Genomic DNA, 25,610 nt, shown 5'->3' with positions numbered 1-25,610 from the left:
GGGTTGATACAGTTGGGAAAGAATCTCAGAGTCTGACTTTCTTGCAGTCAGACTCTGGTTAACAGATTAATTTCTAAAAATGAGGAAAAGGACTTGGGGAAAGAAATTATTTGATAACAGAAATAGAGGAAACAATCTTACACATAGAATAATATTATAAAACTATTAAAAATCTTTAACTTTTAAAAATTCTTTTCAAGTCAGGCTTTGATTTTTTCAAAGTTATTGAAGGACTAATAAAAAAATAAATGTTAGAAGTGAAATGTTTTAAATTGTACAGTGTGCTGTGCTACTTTGACCAGTTTGAGCAGCTTTGATCAAAGCAGGCAGCCATTTTTAAAGAATTTGCAGATCCTGTGGCCTTCTTTTGCTGTGAGAGCAGAGTATAGAGATCTTGAATGTAAGAAACACCCAATGCTTCTGCTGAAGTCATTACACTGAAAAGAGAGAGTCTGCACCAAAATCCCAGGGAGATGGATGGTCATCTTAAACAGCACAACTGTTTGGAAATCACTAACTAACTTTAACATGGGGTCATTATATTCAATAGTCTTCTGAAGCAGTAACAATATTCTCTAGTATCTGAATTTCTAGCTGAATGTGACTGTTCTCTATCTAAAAGAGAAAGTAGTGTAAGTAGAAATATAGATTAATAGGTTGGCATATTTGAGAACATCCTGAGGCTTTATGTGAATCTGTTTTTTTCTGAATCAGTTTATTGTAATAAGACACTTGTATTAAAAAAGAGCTGAGACATGTATTTAAAATTTATCGATTTAGCAAATGTTCAAAACACTAAATGTATGTTGGGATAGAACCGACAACTAAGTTGCAACCATAAGTGACAAAATTTATACCTTATTATAGGCTATTGTACCAATAAGCTGAAAAGAATATGTAGAAGCAACCTCCAGCTAGTTAAATCCTGCAAATGCATTAATGTCCTGCATTTCATTCCTTTGTAAATATGTTTTCTGAATATCTAGCTATCTGCCTCTGCTCATTGCTTGTTCATTTCTTGCCCATTTTAATATGCTGCATAGCATAAACTCTTAATTTGTAAAGGAATAATATTCAATGCATCTTCAAGAGCTTTCAATGATGATGAAATTTCTTCATTCTCTCTCACTTTTCTGTATCACAACTTTTCATGTGTTTTATTAGTTAGGGGAAAAAATTCTGGTTTTCTTATACAATCAGATATGTTCCTCTGAATATTTTAAAAGTTTGGGTTATTTTTTTTTTTTTTACCCAGAAAACATAATATCTGAGAGGATAACTCCAGTGTTTTCTTCACAGGCAGTGCCTTGCCATGATACTATGAATTTTTTTTCTTTTTGACAGTTTGCCAAAGGGTCTTTGTTCATCTTGGTAATACCAATGATCTGGTTATTACTAGGCTTGTAATGACACACAAGTATGTGACCTTAATTGGGACATGGAGATTCCCTGGTTCTGATGCCTGGGGGGGGTTTACTGATTTTTTAGAAGATCTGCATCTTTTAAATTTTGAAAATACATGGTGTTATCTTTTGCTCTGTGGGAGTATTGGGATAGTTGGTTTCTTCTGTATTTTACATATACTTTTTAGAAGTTTTACAGGTGGTGTGAACCATCTTGCTTTTTGCCTTATGATAGTTAAACAAAGTATAGTATGAACTATTGAACCATCTTCATAGAATGCCTTGCCCAGTTTTGAGGCTGGTGTGGTATGAAGTGAGCAGGGAAGAGAATGACAGTATAAAGCACTGGTTCTGTCCAGCCTGAGTAATTTCTGTCACTAGGAGAGTTGAAATAAAAGAAACTGATACTCTGCACTTTTTTAAATGTAACATTTCTAGTTAGGTGAGCCGTGGCTCTTCAAGGGAGCTTTGGCTGTTAATACGCAGTCCTCGTAAATTGGAAGTGAATAGAGCTCCAATGACCTTGCAAAAGAGCAAGAAATAACAATTTACTGAACCACTAGCCTGTCAAACTTCATTCTTAATATATTGTTGAGAATAGGATGCCAAAACCTCTCTCTATGAACCCATTAGTCACCTTAAATTACCTCCCATTGTTTGGATTCTCCTGGAAACTGCTAAAACTCATACAAATTTAGAAACCACTTTCTTTCCATAGTATTTTATACAGCTCCATATAATTTTTTATTTCTTTTTAAAGTTGTGGGACATACCATGGAAAACATTCTCTTTTTTTTTGCACTATAAGAAACCAAATATAAGTATTTAATATTGCAAGACTATTTGAAGAGCTGAATCACAGTCAAGAAACTTGCTTCTGGGAATTTGACTGGTGATTCTTGATCTTCTCAATATACATTGATGTCATATCTGAATTCATAAAAGTGTGTAGATTTTTCCTTCACATACTTTTTGTGGACATCAGCTGCACTTTTAGTTCAGACCTGTCAGGTAGGTGTTTCAAGAGACAGGCATAAAATTAGTCCCACTGCTGTAAAGGAGTTTACTCAGTGGAAATGTCACTGTTCCCTGCTTATTGCGGAATGGGTGGAGAAGAGGAGCTTTAAAAGTCCAAGCTATTCTACAGAATTACTAGGGTTGGAAAAGACCTCTTAAGATGATTAAGTCCAACTTTTAATGTAGCACCACCTTGTTCATCACTAGGCCATGTCCCCAGTTGCCACATCCACAAATCTTTTGAACACTTCCAGGGATGGTGACTCCACAGCTTCCCTGGGCAACCTTTTCAGTGAAGGAAATTTTCCTGATATCCAATCCAAACTTTCCCTGACACATCTTGAGGCTGTTCTTCTCATCCTGTCAGTTGTTACCTAGGAGAAGAGGTTCACCCACACCTCACCACAACCTCCTTTCATGTAGTTGTTCAGATCGACAAGATTTCCCGAGCCTCCTTTTTTCCAGGCTAAACAGCTTCAGCTTCCTCACCCACTGATCATAAGACACATACTCCAGACCTTTCACCAGCTCCACTGCCCTTCTCTGGACCCACTCCAGCACCTCAATGTCCATATTGTAGCGAGGGGCCCAAAACTGGGCGCAGGGTTTGAGGCGTGGCCTCACCAGTGCAAAGTACAGGGGAACAATCTGCCCTGGTCCTGCTGGCCACAGTATTGCTGACACACGCCAGGATGCCTTTGGTCTTCTTGGGCCCATACTGGCTTGTGTTCAGCCAGTGTCAGTCAGCACCCTCAGGTCCTTTTCTGCTGGGCAGCTTTCCAGCCACTCTTCCCAAGCTTGTAGTGCTTGGGTGGGTTGTATAGGATCTGGCACTTTGTTGAACCTCCTACAACTGACCTGGTCCATCGATGCAGCCTGTCCAGATCCCTCTGCAGAGCCTTCCTGCCCTCCAGCAGATCAACACTCCCACCCAAATTAGCCTCATCTGTGAACTGTCTGAAGGTGCACTCAGTCCCCTCGTGCAGGTCGTTGAAGATATCAAGCAGGGCTGGCCCCAGCACTGAGCCCTGGAAAACGCCACTGGTGACCGGCTGCCAGCTGTATGTGACTCCATTGACCGCCGCTCTCTGGGCCTGGCCATCCTGCCACTTTTCTACCCAATTTATGCTGCACCCATAAGCCCTGCAAATATTCTAAAAACTGCCACAGAAATAAAAATCTCTCTGATGTTTAAAACAGATAAATCCTCCTAGTTTCAGGCAACAGACTTAGGACTATTTTTTTCTTCGTGTGAAATAAACTAGGGGCAGCTGCAGTGAGTTATAATAAGCGTCCTTTAAACTTTCTCATCTCCCCAGTTATGGAGGCGTAATTTCTTTTAAACAAGAAACTGTTGCAGTAAAGTGCCAATGCTTCTGGTTTGTGCAGTAACAGCATAAACATATTTTTAATAGATGACGAGCATTGCTTTATTAACAAAATATACTGCTACAACTTGTTTAATATCTCAATTTATAAACAGAATATATGTATATAATGTAGTGTAGAATCAGCTTACAGGTTGGTTCCAACAGTCTCATCATTGCGATTGTAAAAAACTGAAATCTGAGGTACAGTTAAGAACAAGCACCAGTGAGTTCCATGAACACTTGCAAGGTTCCCCCAAGATAAAATAATGCCAAATGCAGAAAATTTAGTTCTAGAAGCCTGATGGGAAGTATATTGGGTTTGAATACCATTGAAATGCAGCCATTACTGATAGTTTTACAAACAGAATATACCTTGTAGAATTTCTGCTGGCATTTAAAAACAATTATTGATAAAAATAACTATTTTCAATGTCTTGTCATCTCTTTTGTTTAATTTTTACTTTCTTTTGGTCTCTTGTATGAAGGTGAAAAAATGAGCTGATTGCTAGGAAAGTATATTTTATAGGCTTAAGAATTTTTTGCCAGTGTTGTAATTTTAAGAGCTGGTGATCTAATAGCAAAAATATCAAATTGAGCTAGATGACATATGAAAAGAGAATACCTATTTCCAGCCAAAGGGAAAAAAAGCAAAAATCTGTCTTGATAGTGTCATTGTGCTGTTGTCTGAGTATTTCAAACACTTACTAGCCCCTACTGAATTACTGAAAAATTTAAATTACTACTTTTTCCTTCTACCTCCTGGGAATAAAGTCAAGGAAGAATTGTTTTTCCATCTCCATCCTCAGTCTTCTCACAAAATTAAGGACCAGTTATTTTCAGAGACACAGATGAGAATGGGTATTTATCTCTGCTATCTTGTACAAAAAAAATGGTAATTTTATGTTGTTTTTCTTTACTTTCCTTTCACATGGAATCACAGACATCTGCTAATGACCTGGGATCTTAGCCAAGAGCTAGAGGCAGTGGGAGAAAATGCAGGATATTTATAACTTCATTATAATCCATCATTTCTTCCTTGCTCTCTTCATTGCAAGAGAGATATCATTCAGTATAGAAAAACCCACTTAACTCTTTCAGTACTTATTTTGCTCATTTTAAGAGTATCAGTAAAATTAACTGCTCTGCCTTTTTTTAATTCCTATCTCTTTTCAGTAGTCATTCAGGCACAGATAACAATGGTATCACAGCATTTAAAGTGACAACTTACATTATATTTCTGGCATGAAGTAATATCTGGGGCAGGGGAATGAGATGTCTAAAACATCTGGCCATGGAGTAAAACAGTGTGACTGTAGAGAATATTGTGTTGCTTCTTCCAGCTGTGACATTAGCCTTTGTTAGACCTTTTGAAAAGCTGAAGATTTTAGCTTCCCCTATGGTTCCATTATTGAATGGTCTGGCCCAGAATTCATTCAGGAAAAATTTTCCTTCCTGGGGTATTTCTGGCACTGGTCTAAGTGACAATGTTACTGTTCTGTTGTTGAAGATGCACAGCGCAGAAATTAAATCTGTACCTCTAACATCCAACCCAGCACTCAAACCTGTAGTTCCAGGTTCCTGGGACAGACAAATGAAACCACTTCGTTTCTCATCTGCTCATTAAGTGGTTTGTAGACAGTGTTGCAAGTTGTGTGTAGCTAGGCATTCACTTCCAGTCTTCTTCCTTTCCCTAAGGATGCTTAGTGAAGTTTTTAATCTAGTTTTAAAGACCCCAAAACCACAAAATGCTGTGTGTGAATCTTAAAGTATTCATTAGTAAAGCCAAAAATTGTCAGATGTTTTTCAGTGTAGAAAGCTTTATTATGACAGATATAGTTGGACTGGGCTAAATCAATATTGATGTAGTGTCAAATGCTGTAGAGTTTGGATTATGTAGCTATTACATAAAAATTGCTCTTCTATAAATCAATGATAACACAATAGGAAACCCTGTCGGAAAGGAAAAGAGATGAGAGGTATGTGCTTTTGTACAGGCAGATGAAAATACACAAGCCGGTGTTTTCAGCAGAATACCAGAGATTTTATAAAAAAGAAAAGAATAAAAGAAGTAGAGAGTAGAGTTGTGTCCTTGGTGATGAAGCAGTTTAGAACTTTTAAAAGTTCAAGTTCTATCAGAACATTTCTAAATTAGACTGATGTGGTAAGCACAGACCTTTTCCTTTTTTCAAAATGCAAGATTTTTTAAAATTAGTAAATAAGGTGTATTTTCATGAATATATAATCCAGCAATAAAATGCCAGGAATGTAAAGCGACTACTCAGCTTAATTAGAATCCAATATTTTCCCTCCTGTTCTCCACAGGAGAACAATAGATTTGTCACATATTATCTGTGACTTTCTCTAGTATTTTTATTGTATGGTTTCTCCTAAATACCTTAATCAAGCTTGAACTTTCATGCTGTTAAATTTAGTGTGTGTCCATACATTACCACACAGAGCAGACAGTTTTTCCACTGGAAAAAAATTACACCTGATAAGAAGAACAAAGAAATCATTGTTGTCTCTCACAGGGAGAGTTAAAGCACAAAGAGATTTAAAGACACACTGGAAGTCTGTTGGCAGAGCCAAGAACAGAACTGTCTCTTAAGTTCTGCTGCAAATGCCTGTGCCAGGGGCCAAGCTGCTTGAGCTGGAGAGAAGCCGTCTCTTTCACAGCCCTGTTTCCGGTTGGACTGGGAAAAAGAAACTGAAAAGGCAGGATAGAGAGAAGGAAAAGAAATAATCCTGGTTGTGAAGCTGTGGCCTCTTGTTAAGAGAGAAAAAACGTTCCCAAACTAACCAACCGATGCCTTCCCCCCTTCCGCTTTATCCATTCAAACCAAGGAGTAATGTTGCTGAAGTAATCCAAATGTCACAGTGGAGGGTTCTGTGCATCTGATCAGCATAATGTGCTTCCCTTTGCTTGTGCTTTCTCTGGCCATGTACAGAAAGCCCTTCGGCTGACATTTGTGTAATATTTGTTAAGACAAAACACGTGCAGAAAAAGCCTTGTGTTATTGCAACAACCTCCTAGATTTGTTTTTACATATTTCTTCCTTGCATTCTCTTTCTGCTTTCTTATTTAAATTAATCTTGAGGGGTTTGTAAAGATTGTGGGATGAAGGCTTTCATTATTTTGGCAAGAATTGCTTATTCTATTTAATGTAATATTTTTTTAACCTTAAATCTGAGTCTTGGAAGCTACATTCGAGATGTAGCAACAATTGAATTAAACGAGATTTAGGTGTAACCCAAACAGCAACAGCTTGAGGTGGGCAAGGCTCTGGAAGGAAAACACACCAACTATGAGATGCAGCATATCTGTAATTCATAGTGGAGACTGTGGCAAACAGATACTGCAGGACTGAGCCTCTTAGACTTCATGCAGTTACTCAAACTGCCCTGACCTATTGGCTGAGTGTGATTTTGTTGGTATAGTAAATAACAGCACCTCTTTAACACTTAATTCATTCTGTAGCTGTGTCTGCTGCAGTTGCATTGATGCTCTGAAGCTTTCTATGTACTGATGAGGAAGTTTTCCCATATCTCGCTTGCATGGCAAATCTTTAATGGAAATCTGGCTGTCGAGTTTTTCAACCTTTATAAAGTCACTTGGTTCTGTGGTCAAAAGCAGCTTTTGGCTGTGTGTCTTGCTTCAGTTGAGTCTTTTCCACTTTTATAAAACTGAGGTATTTTAAAGGCTATTTTAAAATTGTGCTGTGCAAGAAGATAATTGTCTTTTGATTTTGGTCCTAGTTATTAGCTGTGGGAATTTATTTTAGTATTCTAACTTTTAGCCTAATGTTTTTCAGTTAAACTCCTTTTGGTGAATTGTCAATGATGATGCTTGTGAACTATGCCTGTAATACATAGCAATTTTATTTTGCCTTTACCAAATAAACTCTCTTGAAGTTTCTGAGATTTCCAAGTTTGATATAATGTCCTAATGTTACTATTACACATTGACCATTTCTGGCAAATAAGAAAATAGATGCTGTCCAAATAAGACTTGATAAACTATTCTATTAACTTGCTGCTCGTAAAAGTTGTAGCTTCCTCCTTCTGCTTTCCCCTCCCTTTTCCTCTGCTTCAGTCAAAGCTGGTCCTTGCTTGTTCGTTGTTCTCAAAGCAAAATGCAAGTCTTATTTTCCAGAAATTACTTAGGGGAAAAAAGCCTTGAGTGCCAGAAAATGCTTATTTATCAATACTGATCCCTTATACTTGCAAACTTAGCATTACATGTCGTACCTGGAAGTTTACTGGATTTTTTTTTCATGTGACTCTGAGACTTGGCTTTAGTGACTTGGAAAAACATTCAATTTCCCAAATTATTAAATCCCAAAGCATAACAGTCAATTTACTGTCATTTTAATTTTTTTTTTCTTTTTTTTTTTTTCTTCTTCTTGCAATCCAGGTTCTGATTGGATTAGGAAAGGAACGTTTTATGGTCAGGAAATTTATTCTGCCAAAACTTCATTTCTGATAGAATGACCCTATTATCTTCAAAATTAAAGCATCTACTAGTCTAAGAGGGATGCTATCAGAGAATGAAGAGAGCCCCCTCCACTTACAATGTAAAATATGTATTTGTTGTGATCAGCTGTGCTAGATGTGTATCTATTCAATGCATACTAATTCAAAGTCAAAGGTACTGATATTAACTGAGCCTCATTTTACAAAGTCAGTAGCATTAGTTTGAATCTCATGCATTAGAGAACAGTTTAATTATCTCCAACCTTTTGGAGGAACAAAAGAAAAACTGCCAGTCAATACACTTGTGTCTGTCTTGGTGTGTGTCACAGAGAGGTTGTAGATTCAAGGGATTATCCACAGGCCATTGGTTTGGTAATAACTAAGGAGTCAAAGAATATAAAAGAAAAAAAGTCTTTATAATATACACAGGCAGTTGGGAGAAATAGAATATGCTTAAACTTTTTTTCAAAGATAAATAAGCCTTTTTAAAAAGAAGAATTTGAAAACAAAAGTCTTCACACTTTTAATATCAGAGCAAAAATTTCAATTTTTAAACTAAAGTCCCAAATCATTACTGTTAATAAATGAAATCTGAAAATTCTTTCATTTTTGGTGAGTAACTGGATATGCTCCATGCCATATTTTACTTCTTAGCAATAGAACAAAATATATTAGAAAAAAAAAATCAGAAAAATATATTAGAAAAAATATATCAGAAAAAAATATAGTCATCTGTCTGCTAATGCATACTTATACACAGACATGCAGGTCTAATGTGATAAAATGTGATATAATCTCAGGCTAATAAATAAGGTATTTTTCAGCGTCTTGAAAATTCATTATTTAAGAAAGATGTAAAAAGCCCACTATAAATTCTGGCTTTTAAGCTAGCAAAGGAGAGCAGAGAGAAGATTTCTGATTCTGCTGTTAAAAAAGGAAAGAATCAGAACAGACTATTGCTCTTATAAATCTCCTAGTAGTGAAAAAGGTTGTTATGCTTATTACTCACAAATCTAATTGCAAAACATGTTTCCAATTTCTAAAGAGGAAGAGTTTTACTACTTTAGTATTGTGAAACTCAATTTATAAAGGTTCATGCAAAGGGGAAAAGAAACGTCTTCTGGCACATGGTCATCACTGTTCCCTAGGACAGGTGCTATCCTTCTTTGAAATCTCCTAGATTCCTCCAATTTTTTTATATTTTTGGTAAGACAAGGTGCATTTCCAATTGATATTCCTCATATAACATTTTAAAAATGGACTTTGTGGAAAGGTTCAAATTCTCAAGCATTCTTGAAGAAGTAACCCAAAACCATATCTCAGTTTGTTCTACCAAATTTTATTTTGTTTTGAATTGACTAATAAATCCTGATGTTCTTGTCAGGGATGAACTTAATACTAACTGCAGGATTTTTGGTGTGGATTTAGTTTGTGGTCCATGCTGACTTAAGTTTATGCTTCATAATTTTTCCAAAAGAGTTTCAGAGGTTGTTTGCAGAGTGGCACATTCATTTAACCTCTAATACATTTCTATTTCAAAAGAAATAAACAGTCTTTCTAGTCTTCAGTTTTAAATAGTATTAACTCAATGGTGATAATTCAACAGTTGTCTTAATGCCTTTTCATAACTTTTTCAGAAAGGTATGGTTTTTTTCCCACTGTTAGGATTGTTGACAAGTGATACACTGTAGAATATTTCACAGATCACCATGGGATATGGACCACATACAGCTGGACAAGTGCAGGGAACAGACATGGCAAAGCCAGTTAGGGCTTTGTTGAAAGGCTCATTCTTGTGTGGAACAAAGTGAACAGTGCCAGTCACGCAGAGCAGCCATGCAGGGAAGACAGAGTTGTCTCAGCCAAATGGTGTGTTCTCTGCAGGAAACCATATCCAACTCGTGTTCCTTGAAAATCCTCATCTTCCTGAAGTTTCATTTCAAATGTGAGACTTGGAAGGCTCCCAGAAGAATCTTCTTTTCCCTGCCATCCCCACCTCATGATCAGCAAAATCTGTGATTCAATCTATTGTATCATGAAATATGTTAGTACATATGCCCAGAATGATTAATTAGAGGATTTTTTGTATAATCTACAGCTGTTATTGCTGATGGGTATTTGGACTAATGCCTCTGATATTAGAAAAGGCTTTGATTTCAATTACTCTCTGTCCTTTTATACAAGTAATAAATTCATTGCTGTGCTTCACTTCTCCATTTTTTTCTGCAGTACACCAAAACAAAGAGGCTTTTCTGACTAAATTGAGGTTTTATTCAATTAAATTAATTGTAATTTATCCTCACAGAAGGAGAGTAATTTACTAGAAAGAATGAAAATAAAACAGTACAAATCAGCCTTTAATAGAAGTTCAGCAAATAATTTTTTTGAAATTCTGATGCGTCACCATCCTAGGGTTATGTCGCTGTTTTCAGAGTATCCAGTTTTGCTTGTATTATATGTCTTCTCTCAAGGCCTAATTAAGAAGGGTCTGTCTTGAAACATATTTGAATTAAAGCATCTGAGTAACCATGTGTGTTTAATACAGAGCAAATGTAACAGCTTTAACCAAGACTGTGGAGTTAGGGGCTTTTCTTTCAGAGCATCCAAGGTACTCTTGGAGAGAGGGCATGCCCCATAATTTGCACAGTTGGCTTAAATTGCTATGGATGCTCTAGAATCGCAAAGGGGGTGTTATGAACACTAGTGAGAACATCCCACAATCTTCTACTAACTGATAGCATTATTCCTACTTTATCTATAGGAAAATTAACCATGAAAATGTTAAATGAGTTGCACAGTGTCATACAAAAGTTTCAACAACAGAGCAAGTAAAGTGCTGTTGTTCTAAAATACCAACTTCAATGTCCAGATGACATTGATTAGTGTTGCTATCCTGAATGCTTGCCACCTGTGAAGATTTCATTTTATAATACTTAGCTCAGTTGCTAACTCTCAAAGAGCCATTGTGAACCTTCAGAAAGCAGGACAGCACTTAATGAGGAAACTATCCAAGAATCAAGATACTTCTCTAGGCTGCATTTATCCCTGTTGTGAGAGGTTCTACCATGTGAAGTGTGGGTTTCTAAATTGATATGGAGTCCAGCTGCTCAATAGCCATGCAAAATTCCTGAATTATACCATGTTGATACTCTGAAATGGGCACAGTATTGCCTTGCTCCCCTTACTTCCAGATAATTCATCCTGTAACTTCTTAGTCCTTTATACTACTTGACTCTGGTCCTCTGTCAATCTTCAGAACTAGTTCTTGCCATCTTGACCTTAGATCAAATTCCTTCCTCCTGCCCCTTATATTCACATTTCCAGCTACTGATTTCATTGAGGTGCTCACACAGGAGGAACTTTCTCCTTTGAACTTAAGTGTCCTGGCTTAGAGATGTCCTGCAAGTTTTACATGCTAACCAGGTAGGGAAGAGAGCCTAGCGGTGTTCCTACTGAGGGAAAGTTCAGTGTTCACTGGAGAATTCACATGAGAATAACTTTCCCTGGACCCTGAGCCCTTTTAATCTTTTTGCAGGGCTTCTACTTGCCTCATAGCCCAATTTGCTGCTCACAGACAAATGTGTGTGTGCTCGGAAGCACCTACTGCCCTGAATCCCTTGACCATCAGCTTGGACTCTACTCCTAATTAATATTCCTTGCCTCAATACTCCTCACCTTAAACAATCCTTGGTGAGTTTTACACAGTCCTGCAGACTCCACTCAAATATCCCAAATTCTCCTGCTTCTTTTTTTTCCTCCAGATTGTTGGTTGTGAAGTCCAGGTTGGTCCTCCCCAAAGCTCTGCTTCATTCTCTTAATGGCCTCCAGTAGTGACTGGAGAGTTTGTCTCTATATATTTTTTTTTATCCCTTGTCTCTTACATTTGTATCCCTGTGTTTTGTTCATGGCTTTCTCTGTATGTTTTGAATGGAGAAATTTCTTGAGCTGATAATCCTAGTGAAGTGGATGCTCTGAGATGCCACATACCTTTACAAATACAAACAGGGGTAGTCAAATTTTGCCAAATAGGAATGTTATTGATTCTTCAGCTGGAAATTAGCATCTTGTCCTAGTTTGAGTTGAATTATGATCTGAAAACTAAAGTCTCAGGAAAGGATTTGCAATCTGCTTTCTAGGTAGTTTAGGTAAAGAGGTGATATCTATGGGGGTTTTTTCTATTGATTTTTGGATCAGTTTTAGTACATTTATCTGTCCATTAGAGAAGCAAATAGAAAAGTGGATGAGATTTCACAGCACTGAAACACTGAATTCCTATATATTTACTAACCAGCTTTCTATGTGAACAGCAAAACCATTAATGTTTGTAACATCTCTTCTACAAGGCCATAATGTGCAGAGGGGTTGGCAGCCTGCCTGCTGGAACCTTTTGATCCACAATGCACTTCCTGGCAAACCTTACTGGGGAAAAAAAAAAAAAAAAAAAAAAAAAAAAAAAAAAAAAAAAAAAAAAGAGAGAGAGAGAGAGAGCAAGGTAAAAGGAAAGTAGGAGGGCTAATTGGTCAGATCTTCCTGTATGGGTAGATTGCCAGTGTTGGCCCAACTTTAGCAGCAGTCCTACTTTAGTAAGACCAGTGCAAGCTCTGGAAGTCCTGAGAGGCTGACAAGGATTTGGTGGTAACAGATCTTGGCTCTGTAATACAATGAGCAGAAAAAGACACATCACTGTGTGTTTGGTGGGAAGAGAAGATAAAACATGTAGCCTCTGGTGGTGTCACTTACTGACCGGATGAGTCAGATAGAAATATTGCTTGAGTGAAATCTGCATGCAGGTTAGACTTTGCTTTGCTTCTGATCTGTAATTTTGATGCTGAGTTTATGTAATTGCATCAAAGAGCCTCGATCATGCCTTTCAGTTGCATTTATGATGGGATCTGTAAACACTCAGGGTAGGAGAGATCCTCAAGAATTCACATAGTCTGAATATAAAATAAGACATAGCAGACAGGGAAGCACTTAAACACTGCTGCTCCTTGTCAGCATTATGCTTGGCATACCGGTATCTTAAGGAAGATCTAACAAGTGGATGCTGAGCACTCAACATTGAGTCTGATAAAATAGAAATGTTCCCATGGAGTTATTAAAGGAGCAAGGTCTGCAAGTAATGAAGAGTGTTTGCAGGGAGACGTATTGTTCATGCACTGTTTTATTTCTCTTGGTCTTTTCAGGTGTTCCAGGACCTTGGCACTTCTGTGTTGTCTGGTGCATTTAGAGGATACAACATCTGCCTCTTGGCATATGGACAGACAGGTTCAGGAAAAACTTACACAATGATGGGTACACCTGTGAGTTACACCATTCATTTTAAACTTAGGGTTGAGGGCAGGATGTCTAGCAGAAACATTGCTTTATTTTTAAATGGTGGTTGTGGTGCTTTGTTGAGCAGAATGCTTATACATGTTTTATTTGGTTTTAAATGTATAATATGTGAGCCTTTACATTTAGGTAATAAATAGAGTATCAGGTAAAAATATTAGAAAGTGTGGTCTAGTTTAAATATTTATTATTAGATAAACTTCTTATTACATATCAATCTTATCACAGAATTAGAGGACAAAAAAAAAAAAAAAAAAAAAAAGAATCCTGGAGTAGTTCTGGATTTTCAGAACTGTAGCCCAAGATAATACAGAGTATTCATTCCTGTATGATATTTTGGCAATCTGGCCTATGCTGAGATTAAGTTACTTTCACAAATAAAACTGGATACAATTCACAGTAATGGTTTTGTAACAGGCTTGATTATTACTTGGAATATTGGCCTGTGGAAAGTAATACTTCACTTCCGGTTTTGACATGCATTTGAATGGAATTTACAGAAGCTGTTACATTCTGAGATTGTCTACCAGGCATCACCTAATCATTTAATCTTGCTACTCAGATTGATGGATTCAGTTGATGATTTCCTGTGTTTTGCTGCAAGAGAACGCAATTTGATTTTTATCCATGAATATTCTTAGCTGTTGATGAAACATACTGCTGAAAAGAAAAAAAAAAAAATTAATAGCTTGCATAAGGAGACGGGTGTTTTCTACATCCATGGGATTCAATTTTTAAGGTGAAATAAGGACAAAATGTGTTTAAACCCCAAAGATAAGAGGCCTGTTCTAGCATAGCTTGTTCTTTTGATGACAGTTTGGATTTTTAAATTTTTATTTTCTCAATAGACATCAACAATAGGATTTAGTTACATTATTACCAGATTCTCTATTGATTCTATGTGAAATCAAGTTTAATGGCATAAAAGCCTGAAGAATTGTTGAAATTTGGGTTAATAGGTGGCAAACTAGGATACTTGTATTACCCTATTTTGAAAATATCTTAGAAATTCAGAATGGCCACAACTTGAAATTTTCATTATTTTCAAGGAAATTTCTGGATGTTGTGTTTCTAAGGCATTTCTTGTTTAAAAAAAAAATTTCTTTCTCCAGTGCAATACTGCTTTGGGCTGATCTTTAAGAACATGTATTCACTGTGAAACAGTGTTCCAGTGTTTGGTATAAACAGAACTTTTTTCCATGGTGGTCCACTTGGTGAACCTGGATTTTCTTCTTTTAACACAGTTTCAAGTGTGCCTTCTGAAAAAAGCCTTTCTTGCCATTCAGCAAGCAGAATCCACCTAAGCCCTGGTGTCTTTCCCCGGGTGTATTGGCACTGCTAAAGTGCGAGCAATCGTATCATAAGGAGAGTTCATCACACAAAATCATGCTGTTACTTCAGTGCTGTGTAGGCTGTTTGGGCAAAATTTAAATCACCTAGTCTGAGTATTGTTAGCAGCCCCATATCCTGTTCTCTCTGAGACACAAAATTTATAAATATAGAATATAAAGCTGTTCCAAGGCTCCTCAGTGATGCCATAGCATGAAGAAATAAAACTAGAATAAGAAAAACCAAAAAATATTCATGAGCAATCAAGCTAGTTTCACTGTTGGCCTGGCTTCATCTAGTCTGCAACACCTCTGACATAGACATGTCCAATATCATTACATCAAACAGCTTTTGGATTTAACCCAAGCCTCTAAACTTCTCATCAATGCTGTGTATATTGCTCTAAAATTACTTTTGGTATAAATAGAGATGCTGTTCTGCAGTACACTGCATGGCTGTTTATGTTGTAATCCACCATACAGTCATTACTGCACTATGATTCTGTACTTTTCTTAAAACTTGGCTTTTGTTTAAAAATAGATTCTGCATGAGTGGTAGAAAACATATTATTTAATTTTTTTTCTGTTTATTATTTGAAGGCATCCATTGGGCTGACACCTCGTATATGTGAGGTATTTTTTTTTCTTCACTTGAATTTGTTTAAGCAGTTAGATTTTCTTAATGTATTTTAAATTTACATAAACTTCTCGTTTGTGAAGGGCCTCTTTTCTAGGAAGGATGATTATTCAGACCAGATGGCATCATGCAGGGTAAAGGTCAGGTAAGTTGTTACTATTTTGGACAACAACATGAAAGCTTTAACAACACACTCCTGTGACTGAACAAAGTAAAGACTAGTTTGTTTTGTTTCTGTTTTCTTAGAAGATAGTAGTTTTGGAACAAGGGGGAAAAGACAGAGGAATGATGAGAAAGTATTGGGTTTAGTTTTCCATCTAAGTATAGTTCTTTGGATGCTGTCTGCTCACTTTTGTATAAACAGCTGAAATAGGAATGCAGTGAAAATTTACTTGCTTTGTTTAACTCCTAAATTGAGCCATAATCCTATATTCCTGTCTTATTCATCTTTCCCTTGGACCTTATAAAGCATTGTGTTTGGAAATCTGGGGATTTGAGCCCACTAGTGCAAAAAGAGTCAGTTACATAGTCTAAATATACAGTTACTCCTCTTATTTTGTTTTTAGTTGAGTGAATTTAACTTTTTTTTTTCTTTTCAGTTTTCTTGAAATCTATAATGAGCGTGTCCGAGACTTGTTAAAACAATCAGACCGGAAGAAACCTTACACACTTCGAGTTCGAGAGCACCCTGAAACAGGACCATATGTCCAAGGTGAGAGTGGGCTTCTCAATTAGCAGCAGAACTGCAGGTGGACGCATGCCAGGCGTGTATGCATCTTTGCATGTGTTCCTGCAATGATCAGAATTGCTTCTGCCCTTCCAGGGTTACTTTTCTCAAATGTTTTTCTTGTGTGATCACCTGTAGTACACTGAAAGCTTTGAAAGCTTTGCTTTTGTTATCCTACTGGCTGGATATCCTGCACTGTCTGCCTTTCTAGCCATATTATTTTTCTTCTTTTCATTTTAAAGAAATATTAACTTAATCAAGATTAACCAACATTAGCTCTAAATGGGTTCTCCAGACCAGCCTAAGCTCCCTTCATACCTGTTTCATACCTTGGCAGCAGGATATACATTAAAAAACAAAAAAAGTAGATAAATTTAACTGTCTGATGTTGCAGGACAGGAAGTGAGAAACAATGAAAATCTCACCCAAGTGAAAACCTAATAAGCTTGATTTTCAGTTGTCAGCTTTTTCAGTTGTCTTTCTTACTTTAGTTCTTACCTTCTCTCTCACTGTTTTTTCTACTTCCATTTTATTTTCAGTTTTCATTGGTGCTTTCACCTCAAGGTCTCATAAAGTTTTAAATTGCAGTTTGGCTTTTGGCATTTCATGAATTGATTCACTCCTGGTGTAAAGTTTGCCAGCTACGTTGCTGTGTGTCTGATCAATAGCTCACAAAAATCACATCTCAAAAATCAGTGCACCAGTGTAAAATCATACAAAGTAGATTTACAGTGGAGATCAGAAGGAAGAGTATTTTCCAAATTGGGGGTTTGTTTAGAAAGTAAATGCATACATTTCCTTCTCTTCTTGCCTTATATCCAGTGGACAGAATTCCAGAGTAGCCTCTGGTATCACTGCCTCTGCAACTGCTTGGTAGTGAGCAGTAATACCTAGGAAGTATGCACTTAGTACACAAAATGAGTATCACACTGAATGTTATGGATCCTGTCACATCAGAGCAAATACTGATTTGTCCTGGCTTCTAAATAGAGTCCTTGTCTCTGTTACGTTTTTCTTGCTCTCCCTGGTTGATTTTTCTCCCTGTTTTTCTTTATTACGGCATTACACATCATGTAATTATCCTTCCTCCAGAGATTAATGGAAGATGTGACAACAGATTGACTTGACTGTGTGATTGAATGGAGCCTGATTGAATGGATTCCTTGCACACCTGCTGTATTGGTCATAGCACATCTAGCAACCCATGGTTGTCACCAATTCCTCTTAAAATTTGAAATCAGCACTTGCGAAGTGTTGAACTTTCAGGGTCCTGTACACAAAGGACTATCAGACATTCTGGTTGTTTTAGCTGTGCTTTCCCAGCACATCAGCATTCTGTTTTAAGGAGACTTGGAAAATAATAGATTAATTGATGATCTCATTAGTATGGCAAACATAATTCTTTGAAAAGTAGATTTCATTTGGCTTTTATTGAGGGCTTTCCAAGGTTCTCTTTCTACCTGCTTGTTATTGGAGAACTTCATTGTTGATGGAGTTCAAAGACTAATTATTTTCTTTTAGCAGCTGCTAATTCACCACACAAGAAAGGGTCTTTAAACTGCTTCCTTCCTTGGCAATTTCCATCTATTTTCTTAGGCCTTATATCTCCAGTGATTCCTTGGCTGCATAAAATGGACTTTCAATTATCTAAAAGAAAATAAAGTTATAACTTCTGCCAATGGGCTGGCTTGCCTTTTGTCACTGTTTTGTCTTCATCTGGAACCTTCCAGACCAATTCTGTCACTTCTTTTTCAATTCTATTGTGATTTTTTTGTTGTTGTTTTTGTGGGGTTCGTTGGGGGGGTTGGTTGGTTGGTTGTTTCTATTGTGCTTTTTTTATTTACCAATTTTGAATAAGGATTTTATTCTTGGACACAACTGAAACTTTTGACTGGAACAATTTTATGCTAGAGTTCTGAAATATGCCAATAAAGTTCCCAGTTGATTAGATTTTGTAAACTAAGAGAAGAGATAATGGCAAAAAATTAGCCTAAGCAATATTTGCTGCTTTTGACTACAGTTGTAAATTTATTTTAGATTATTCATTCCCTCTGTATATTATGACAGCCTTAAAAAATAATTATGTTAATGCCTATAAGATAAAATTTATTTTCAATGGTAACTGTGATTCATGTTTTTTTTAAAAAGAATGATCACGTGCATGAGAAATGAAATAATTTCTCTGCTGAAGACACCATGGGGTGCAATTGGATGCTTTTGTGAGACCATGTGAACTGAAGTAATTTCAGGCTGATGAGTCAGTGGCTTAGGGCAACAGATGAAAGTTGTTTTATTTTAGACATACGTATACAAATATATATTAATACATTTGTCTATGCAGTTTATGCAATTGAGAGCTGTGACAGTTTGCTTTACTTGAGACAGCCCTAGTGTCTGTTGAGGAGAGGGACTAATAAGGTGTGATGGAACTGCATTCATTAGCTCACATCAAAAATAAGCAGCAGTGATTTAAATGCAAGTTTCAAGTATAGGCAGCTTGATTTAATAAGACCAAATTCAAGAAAGCCTCTTGTGAAGAGATTCACAACACTGGTACAAAAAACCTTTCTCAACTGCACTAATGTATTGCTGCAATCAAAAATTGCTGAGCTCTGTAATGAGGGTTTTCTATGTGCTGAAGTAGTCTTTGGAAATTTTATATGTAGTCTCTCTGTCCAGGATCAGAGTGCAAGAATAATATTTACAATAGCTAGACAGCTAAGATCAAAATTATCAGCAAGTTTACCAGGAGAGCATGGTTTGAGCTTTACTTCCAGGCAATTTACTGCATGGGAGAAATTAAATTGGTGAACATCAGCAAAGCTCAGAAATTTTCCATTGTTTTCCATAGATCAAGCAAGTTAAGGACTAGCATCTGTATTTGCATTGTATTTCTTGCAAGCAATCAGCAATTTTAAGGTTTACTGACTCTTATGAGGAGCTTCTCAGTGTACATTAGTTTTAGTTGTGTGTTTGGTGTCAATGACATCCAGAGTATGGTTAGCTGTGGATGAAGAATAGAGAGAGGGGGAAATCAGAAAACTTAATCCCTTTAAGGACACTTAGATGCCCTGGGCAATGCATTTTCCATTTGCAAGTCCAGTCAGAAAGTCCCAGCTCTGAACACTAAGTATTTCAAGTGTTTTCCAACCCACTGTTTTTTCACGTAAAGGCTGAGAGATTGTAGCCTTTAAAATGCTGAAAGTGTTTCAGTGCTTTGGATTGGAATAGTTTCAAACTTCTCCCTCACAGATGGTTGCACTGTTAAGGAATCGACCTCTCTTAAATCAGGAAATGATGCAATCTACTTTATTACTCTGAGACAGATTTCTGGGGGAGATCCTTTCTTACTCCAAGGCAGATTTCTAGACAAGCAAGTGGTTTTGATCTTTCTATGGGACTTGAAAATAACCTTTCTTTTTCTGGCAACCAACAGAACACTTCAATATTTCTTTTCAAGCAACATTTAAAATATTTGATTAACCTTATTAAAAAGCTAATTGTTTTAAACTCTCTGCTAGATTCACAATTCCAGTGCTTAGGGAAATGTAGGCAGGTAAGAATTTTTTCCATGCCTCCTTTTTATAATGGTATTTTTATTCAGTTAAATAAGACCCTGAAAAGGGGTCTGGGAAAACAATGTATGATAGTTTCCATATTCTGAGCTTTGAAGATCCCAGTGCGGCTGGAAAAATAATGGGCCTCTTTCTCAAATGGAAAATGTGATGACTTCTGGAATTAATGTGTTGTAAAGAGACACTAGAGAGCAGAAGAAATACTTTTGTTTGAAAATCATCCTATACTTTTTATGTGTGCAAATGTTCCTGCACCCACACTGCAGTTAGGGTTGTTTTTTTTTTTTCAAGTGTGGGTGATCCAAAAATCTTTTTTTTTCTTTATATGTATCAGTTATTAAAGGAATAAAGTTAAATGCCTTCTTTGCCTTAGATTTTACTTTCATTTAGAGTTAAGCAAGCTGTTATCATGAAAGGATAGACTCTAACAATATCAAAAGTACCTATTTCAGTCTGGTTGAATTTCATATTAATCTCGACTTACATTCTAACAGTAGAAAAATTATTTGATCCAAATAAATCAATATTTTTTTCAGTACTTTCCCTTCACCCACACTTTTGTGGTCTGTAGTAAAACAAACCTAAATCAGTGGAGGGGGAGGAAGTTGCCCTGGATTCCAGCTGTGAGATAACACGTTCTGCACAGGCATGTTTTGCTAGCTGTGGTATGACAAAGACTGGCTTCACAACTCAGGTGTCTTTTAAGGAGTCACTGCGGTACAAATGCTAAATAATCCTTGATGGTGAGGCATATTAAACTAGATTTGTGGGAAATACAAGCCCGTTGAGGATGATTTTGCGCGTGTGCTGGAATTCGCGTTGTGCCAGGAGCTGGCAGTGCCTCAGCACAGCAGCACACCGCCCTCCACTGGGCCCCTCCTGGGCATGGCCACCCCTCCAGCACAGCAGGCTCTGAATGTGGGATTCCTTTCTTTTCTTTAGGGGGTTCCCCCTCCTTAAAAACAGAATCAGATTTTAAGAACAGACAAGTAAAAACCAACCAAAAACAAACTGAAAGGAGAAGACAAGAAAAGGCCAGATGATTCATATCATCATTCAGAGGATCCTTCAAAAAGCCCTGTGAGGTGAAAAGTGCATGAAGATTCCCAAGTGCAGGCTAAAGTCTATTTAACTAAGTGGTGAATATTCAGAAGGGTTGGTTCCTAGTTCAGTTGCATGAGCAGAAACATCACCCAGAGGCAATGGCCAAAATCTTTTTATAGGATCTGTACCCAAATATAAGTGGTGGCATAGCTGAAAATTTATTATGGACTTATACTGTTTTTTAAATACCATTGTTGTGCAGATGGAAAAGTTCTGATCTTTGAAGGTATGAGGCATTTTTTCATACTAATGTCACTGCATCAGAAGGATGAACTAGAATTTTTTACATAATTTTTTAAAAAATTTAATAGTTGTGTTTTTTAATAAAAATTACTCTAGTTGAGAGACTACTTGTATAATAGACTGTCATCTCAGCAGAACATTTTTATTCTCCTGATGAGTAAATTGTTGGATAAGCTGAATCAAACTTCCTGAGAAAGCTAAGTAGTTAACTCTTCTTGAATCTTTGGCAGGTTTGACTCAGCATTTAGTTACAGACTACAAGCAAGTTGTAAAACTTCTAGAAGAAGGAATAGCTAAAAGGTATTTTACATGACAAACCAACTCCATCTATATTTAACTCTTCTTTCACTGTGTGTTGATTTCACTGATGTTTATTTTACTGACTGGGTTGGCAGTGCTTTGTGATGACAGGATGTCATATCTGGTGATCCTGCATATGAGACACACATGAGACATTACCTATCACCATATTGTCCAGAGCAAGAGCTACAAGCACTCGTGAAGTTCTTTCCTCAACACTGATCCTGTGCTGACTTACCTACAAAATTCCACCATCTGTCAGTGATAAAAAATGCAAGCCAAGAAAACATTTTGCTGTAAACATACATCTGTTTTTCCCCTTCACTTGCTCATGATACTTTAAACTGGATAGCTTTCAACTCACTTTGTGATATAATTCAGTGATTTTAAACCGCTGAAAATATAATATAGACTTATTTATTTTCTAGAAGTACTGTGTTTACAATTATTTGGTTTTATTTCTATAAGTTCCTAGTCCAAATTGTGTTTGCTGTCAGTGAACTGTGGGGTTTGGAACACTGGTGAAGCCAATGATTTTGGCTCTTGTTAGTTGAGATACTTCTTGACAAGAAACCTTGAATATCTTTACGGGTGCCATTGCAGTAATGGAAAATGATTTGAAAGAATCGTCCAAATCCTAATCACAGTTCCAAAATTGATATTAAGTCTTATCATAAGAGTAGTCAAGGTTTTAAAATAACTGTGATAATGTTATTTTAAAACTAAGCTACATTATAACAAAAAACCCCATAGAATATACATCAGGATTAAGTTTTGCTGTTTCTGCTTGTAGCAATTAATAGATGCAGCTTTATGGTAAAAAAAGGCTATTTCAGTACAACAAAATTCCAGGTGATTACATGGTTTACATGGGTTGTGAGTAATTGAGATGTGAACTTTCTCTATAACTACCTTGTGTGTTGTTGGAGGTGAGGAGTGCTAAATCTTCCTCCTCCAAGTCTTGGAGCACTATCTTTTTCTCTTTTACCTTATAACCTTTGGTGCTGTGCCTTTACACTCTCTGCCCACTGTGGGGCTGTTTTCTGTCTTCTGCCCTTTACCTAATTTTTTGTCTTCCTCCTCCAGCATCTGGAGACTAGTTCATGTTCTCCTGCTACCTCAGCTTTGGCTCGCTTATAATCACGATGTGCTCAGCTGCCTGTAGCTTTTGGCAGTGGCCACTCACAGGAGTGGAGGAGGCGCAGGAAGCAGAGAACAACTGGGAGGAGAGTCCTGGCTTTGCCCTCGTGCCCTGGGCACTCAGCAACGTACACACAGCTGCAGTTCTCTGCAGTGCTCTCTGCAGTGCTCTGACAGCTGGGCTGGTAACAAAAGCATGGTGCCACAGTCCTTTTCTGCACTACTAAAATTACCTACCGTTGTTGAGGACAGGCTGGCAAAACTGATGATAAAGGCTGCACATATAGCTGATACTCAAGGCAAGCTCAAAGGAGAAAAACCTGTGTCCTTGCTTTTGCCCTGGACAAAATGCTACTGTCTTTGGGTTTTTCTAATTAAAACAACAATAAAGAAAGTAGAATTTCCAAAAGTTTGCATTACAGAGGCAGTGAGAGAGTTCTACTGCTCCTTCTGTGAGCAGTTCCTGCTTGCCAGAGTGCGCTGGGTCAGAGCTCGAGAGCCGTCTGTCCGTGTCAGAGAGTCAGGCAAGTGCCACACAGGGAATTACAGTACTCATTTAGCACTCACATGGGTGGACTGCTCAGTCTCACTGGCCTCCTCTGGCAGTGTAAAAGAGTTGTACCAGGGTAAAGGAACCCCAGAAGTTGTGTATGAAGGTTTTTGAACCCTCTGGAAATGCCAAGGGATAAAAATGGAGACAAATGGAGATATGCTGGGCTTGTGCACTCTGTATTGAGGATGAGCTGTTTGATGCTGTTGCTGGCTGTACTTCTCTGCTCTGTTCTCTGCTTATGTTACACCTTATACCTGTGCTGTAAGGCTGCTTTAAAATATCTCCTCAGAGTGCTGCTGGTGGAAAAAAAAACACCTCTAATTCATCCTCAGTTTCTCCCTTTTCATGTTCTCTGCCAAATGCTCAGGAATCAGATCCAAGAATGCAGCCTGCCATATTCTCCAAGTTTCACTTATCTGCTGTGTTTGTTGATTTTGATTTCCCTGAATACAGGGAAGTAACCCTTTGTAATTTAATGGTTTGTTCTTCTTTCTAGAATCACAGCAGCTACACATATTCACAATGCCAGCAGCAGATCCCATGCTATCTTCACCATACACTACACTCAGGTTAGCTAAAAATAATCCAACTTCCTCTTCACTTTCAAAAGCGTTGTTCACTGTACTGTGCATTGTTTACTTGTCACTGTTTTGTGTTGTTTGTAGTAATGGTGGAAGGAAATAATTTCCTTTGGATCACACTGCAGATGTGTTGAGTGTTTATTGAAGCATTCTGTTCCTTTGTGCAAGCTTATAGTCAGAAGTGATGCCAAAACCTCACTTTTAAAATAAATGTTTTCAGTTTCAGTAAGCCCTTTGAAATGCAATAACCCCTCAGATGCTGTGAAAATTACATGTGAATATGTTTGAGGTTATGTTTTATCACACTTGTTTAAGATTCTTAATTGAAGTACAGCATTAGTTTATACCAAAATTTTGTATCTATCCAGTTTTTAAGATGTACTCATCTGTTTGGCATCCAGTACTCTCCCTGAGACAATGCAGCCTTTCTCTGGAGGAATTACATCCTTCCCTGGCAGGGAAGTCGTCCAGTGATCCAATAGACCTTTTCTATCTCACACTTCTAACATCCTGTAATCACAGAACATTTGGGGATATTTTTCCTTAGTTTCACAAAAGACCTTTGGAATACATTAGTGGAAAATAACTCTGCAAGGTCTACAAGAAAGCCTTTCACAGTCTCTAGTCAGTAAAGGTTTTTTTGAGAGGAAATTGGCATAAGAGGGTAGTTTCTCTGTGGGGTGAGAAAGCTGTTGATTTAGTGGTTTGAACATAGTCTGAGGATCAAGGTCACAAACAAAGGCAGTGAGACAGTCATATGAACAACTCAGCTTCAAACAAAAGAGCACATCAATTTTATTTTCATTAATTAATTAAGGGGAATAATCTTCCTTATTGATTTTTTTTTTTTCCTTCAGGCTATATTAGAGAACAATCTTCCGTCTGAAATTGCAAGCAAGATCAACTTAGTGGACCTTGCAGGCAGGTAATAATATACCAAAGGGCAGAGAGGTAATTTTCTCTGGAGATGCTGGCAGTACTGCCTTAAAAGATGAAGTTTAATATTTTAAAATTTCATTGAACTAACAGAAAGCTTGACTTTCTTATAATGTAACAGGGAATATTAATATTAATATTGTCTTTGTCAATAGTTCTTCTGTACTGAGTATTGGTTTTCATTGGGGAAGGGAATTCCTGGGTTCTCAGAACCAATGCTGTGTTGTTGAATACATTTAAGGTAATTCAATTCAGCTTCATATTCTTATTAAGTGGCTTTTCTGGTAGGTGTTGTTGGAATTACTTAATCTGTCCTTGAAAAGAGAGGGGCAAAAAGGAATGTGTTCCTCATGGCTGCCTAACATGGGCAGGAGAAAATAGTTATTTATATTATTTATAATAGAAATATATCTCACTGTCTATGTTGTTCATATTCCAAAAGTTCCTAAGTCTCTTTGTTGTGCATTTCAGTGAGGTACATGTGGTTGTGTTGGATGTGACAGAAAACAGAAAGATGGAAGTTGTGCTGAAGAATTATAGAACAGTTATAGAAAATGATTTTATTTTATCAAGAACATAAATTACCATGTGTGTATGGTCAGAGAAAGTGGCATTGAGGGAATATGCAGACTTTTGCACTGAGCCAGGCTACCCTTGTGGAGATGTGAAATGTATGTTGTTTTTTTTAAATTCAGAACCACTATGATTGAGTTGCCCAGTTCACAATTGAGTTTATGTTTTGTTAGGTCTTTTAACTGTATCTTGCACCAACTGCTCACGGTTGTTTGGGTGTTTTGAAATAGAGGGAAATACGAAATATTTGAAGAATATGGGTTGTTTAATTGCAAAGCTCATAATTTCTGTTTTATTGTATTGCTTGAAAATACAT

General features: G+C 37.1%; 1 protein-coding gene across 1 annotated transcript in view; it reads left to right on the top strand.

Moving 5' to 3' along the window:
* Window positions 1-25,610, top strand: part of STARD9 (StAR related lipid transfer domain containing 9) — a 97,374-nt gene that overhangs the window by 26,628 nt on the left and 45,136 nt on the right. Inside the window, 7 exon segments of the mRNA XM_053980684.1 lie at window positions 13,450-13,566; window positions 15,526-15,558; window positions 15,646-15,707; window positions 16,162-16,274; window positions 21,442-21,511; window positions 23,701-23,773; window positions 24,643-24,710. Of these exon segments, the coding sequence (XP_053836659.1) occupies window positions 13,450-13,566; window positions 15,526-15,558; window positions 15,646-15,707; window positions 16,162-16,274; window positions 21,442-21,511; window positions 23,701-23,773; window positions 24,643-24,710 (536 nt within the window).

This window comes from Vidua macroura, chromosome 6, assembly GCF_024509145.1.
Source record: "Vidua macroura isolate BioBank_ID:100142 chromosome 6, ASM2450914v1, whole genome shotgun sequence".
Classification (NCBI taxonomy): domain Eukaryota; kingdom Metazoa; phylum Chordata; class Aves; order Passeriformes; family Viduidae; genus Vidua; species Vidua macroura.
The sequence above is the reverse complement of the archived record's forward strand: the minus strand, read 5'-3'. Positions and strand labels throughout refer to the sequence as shown.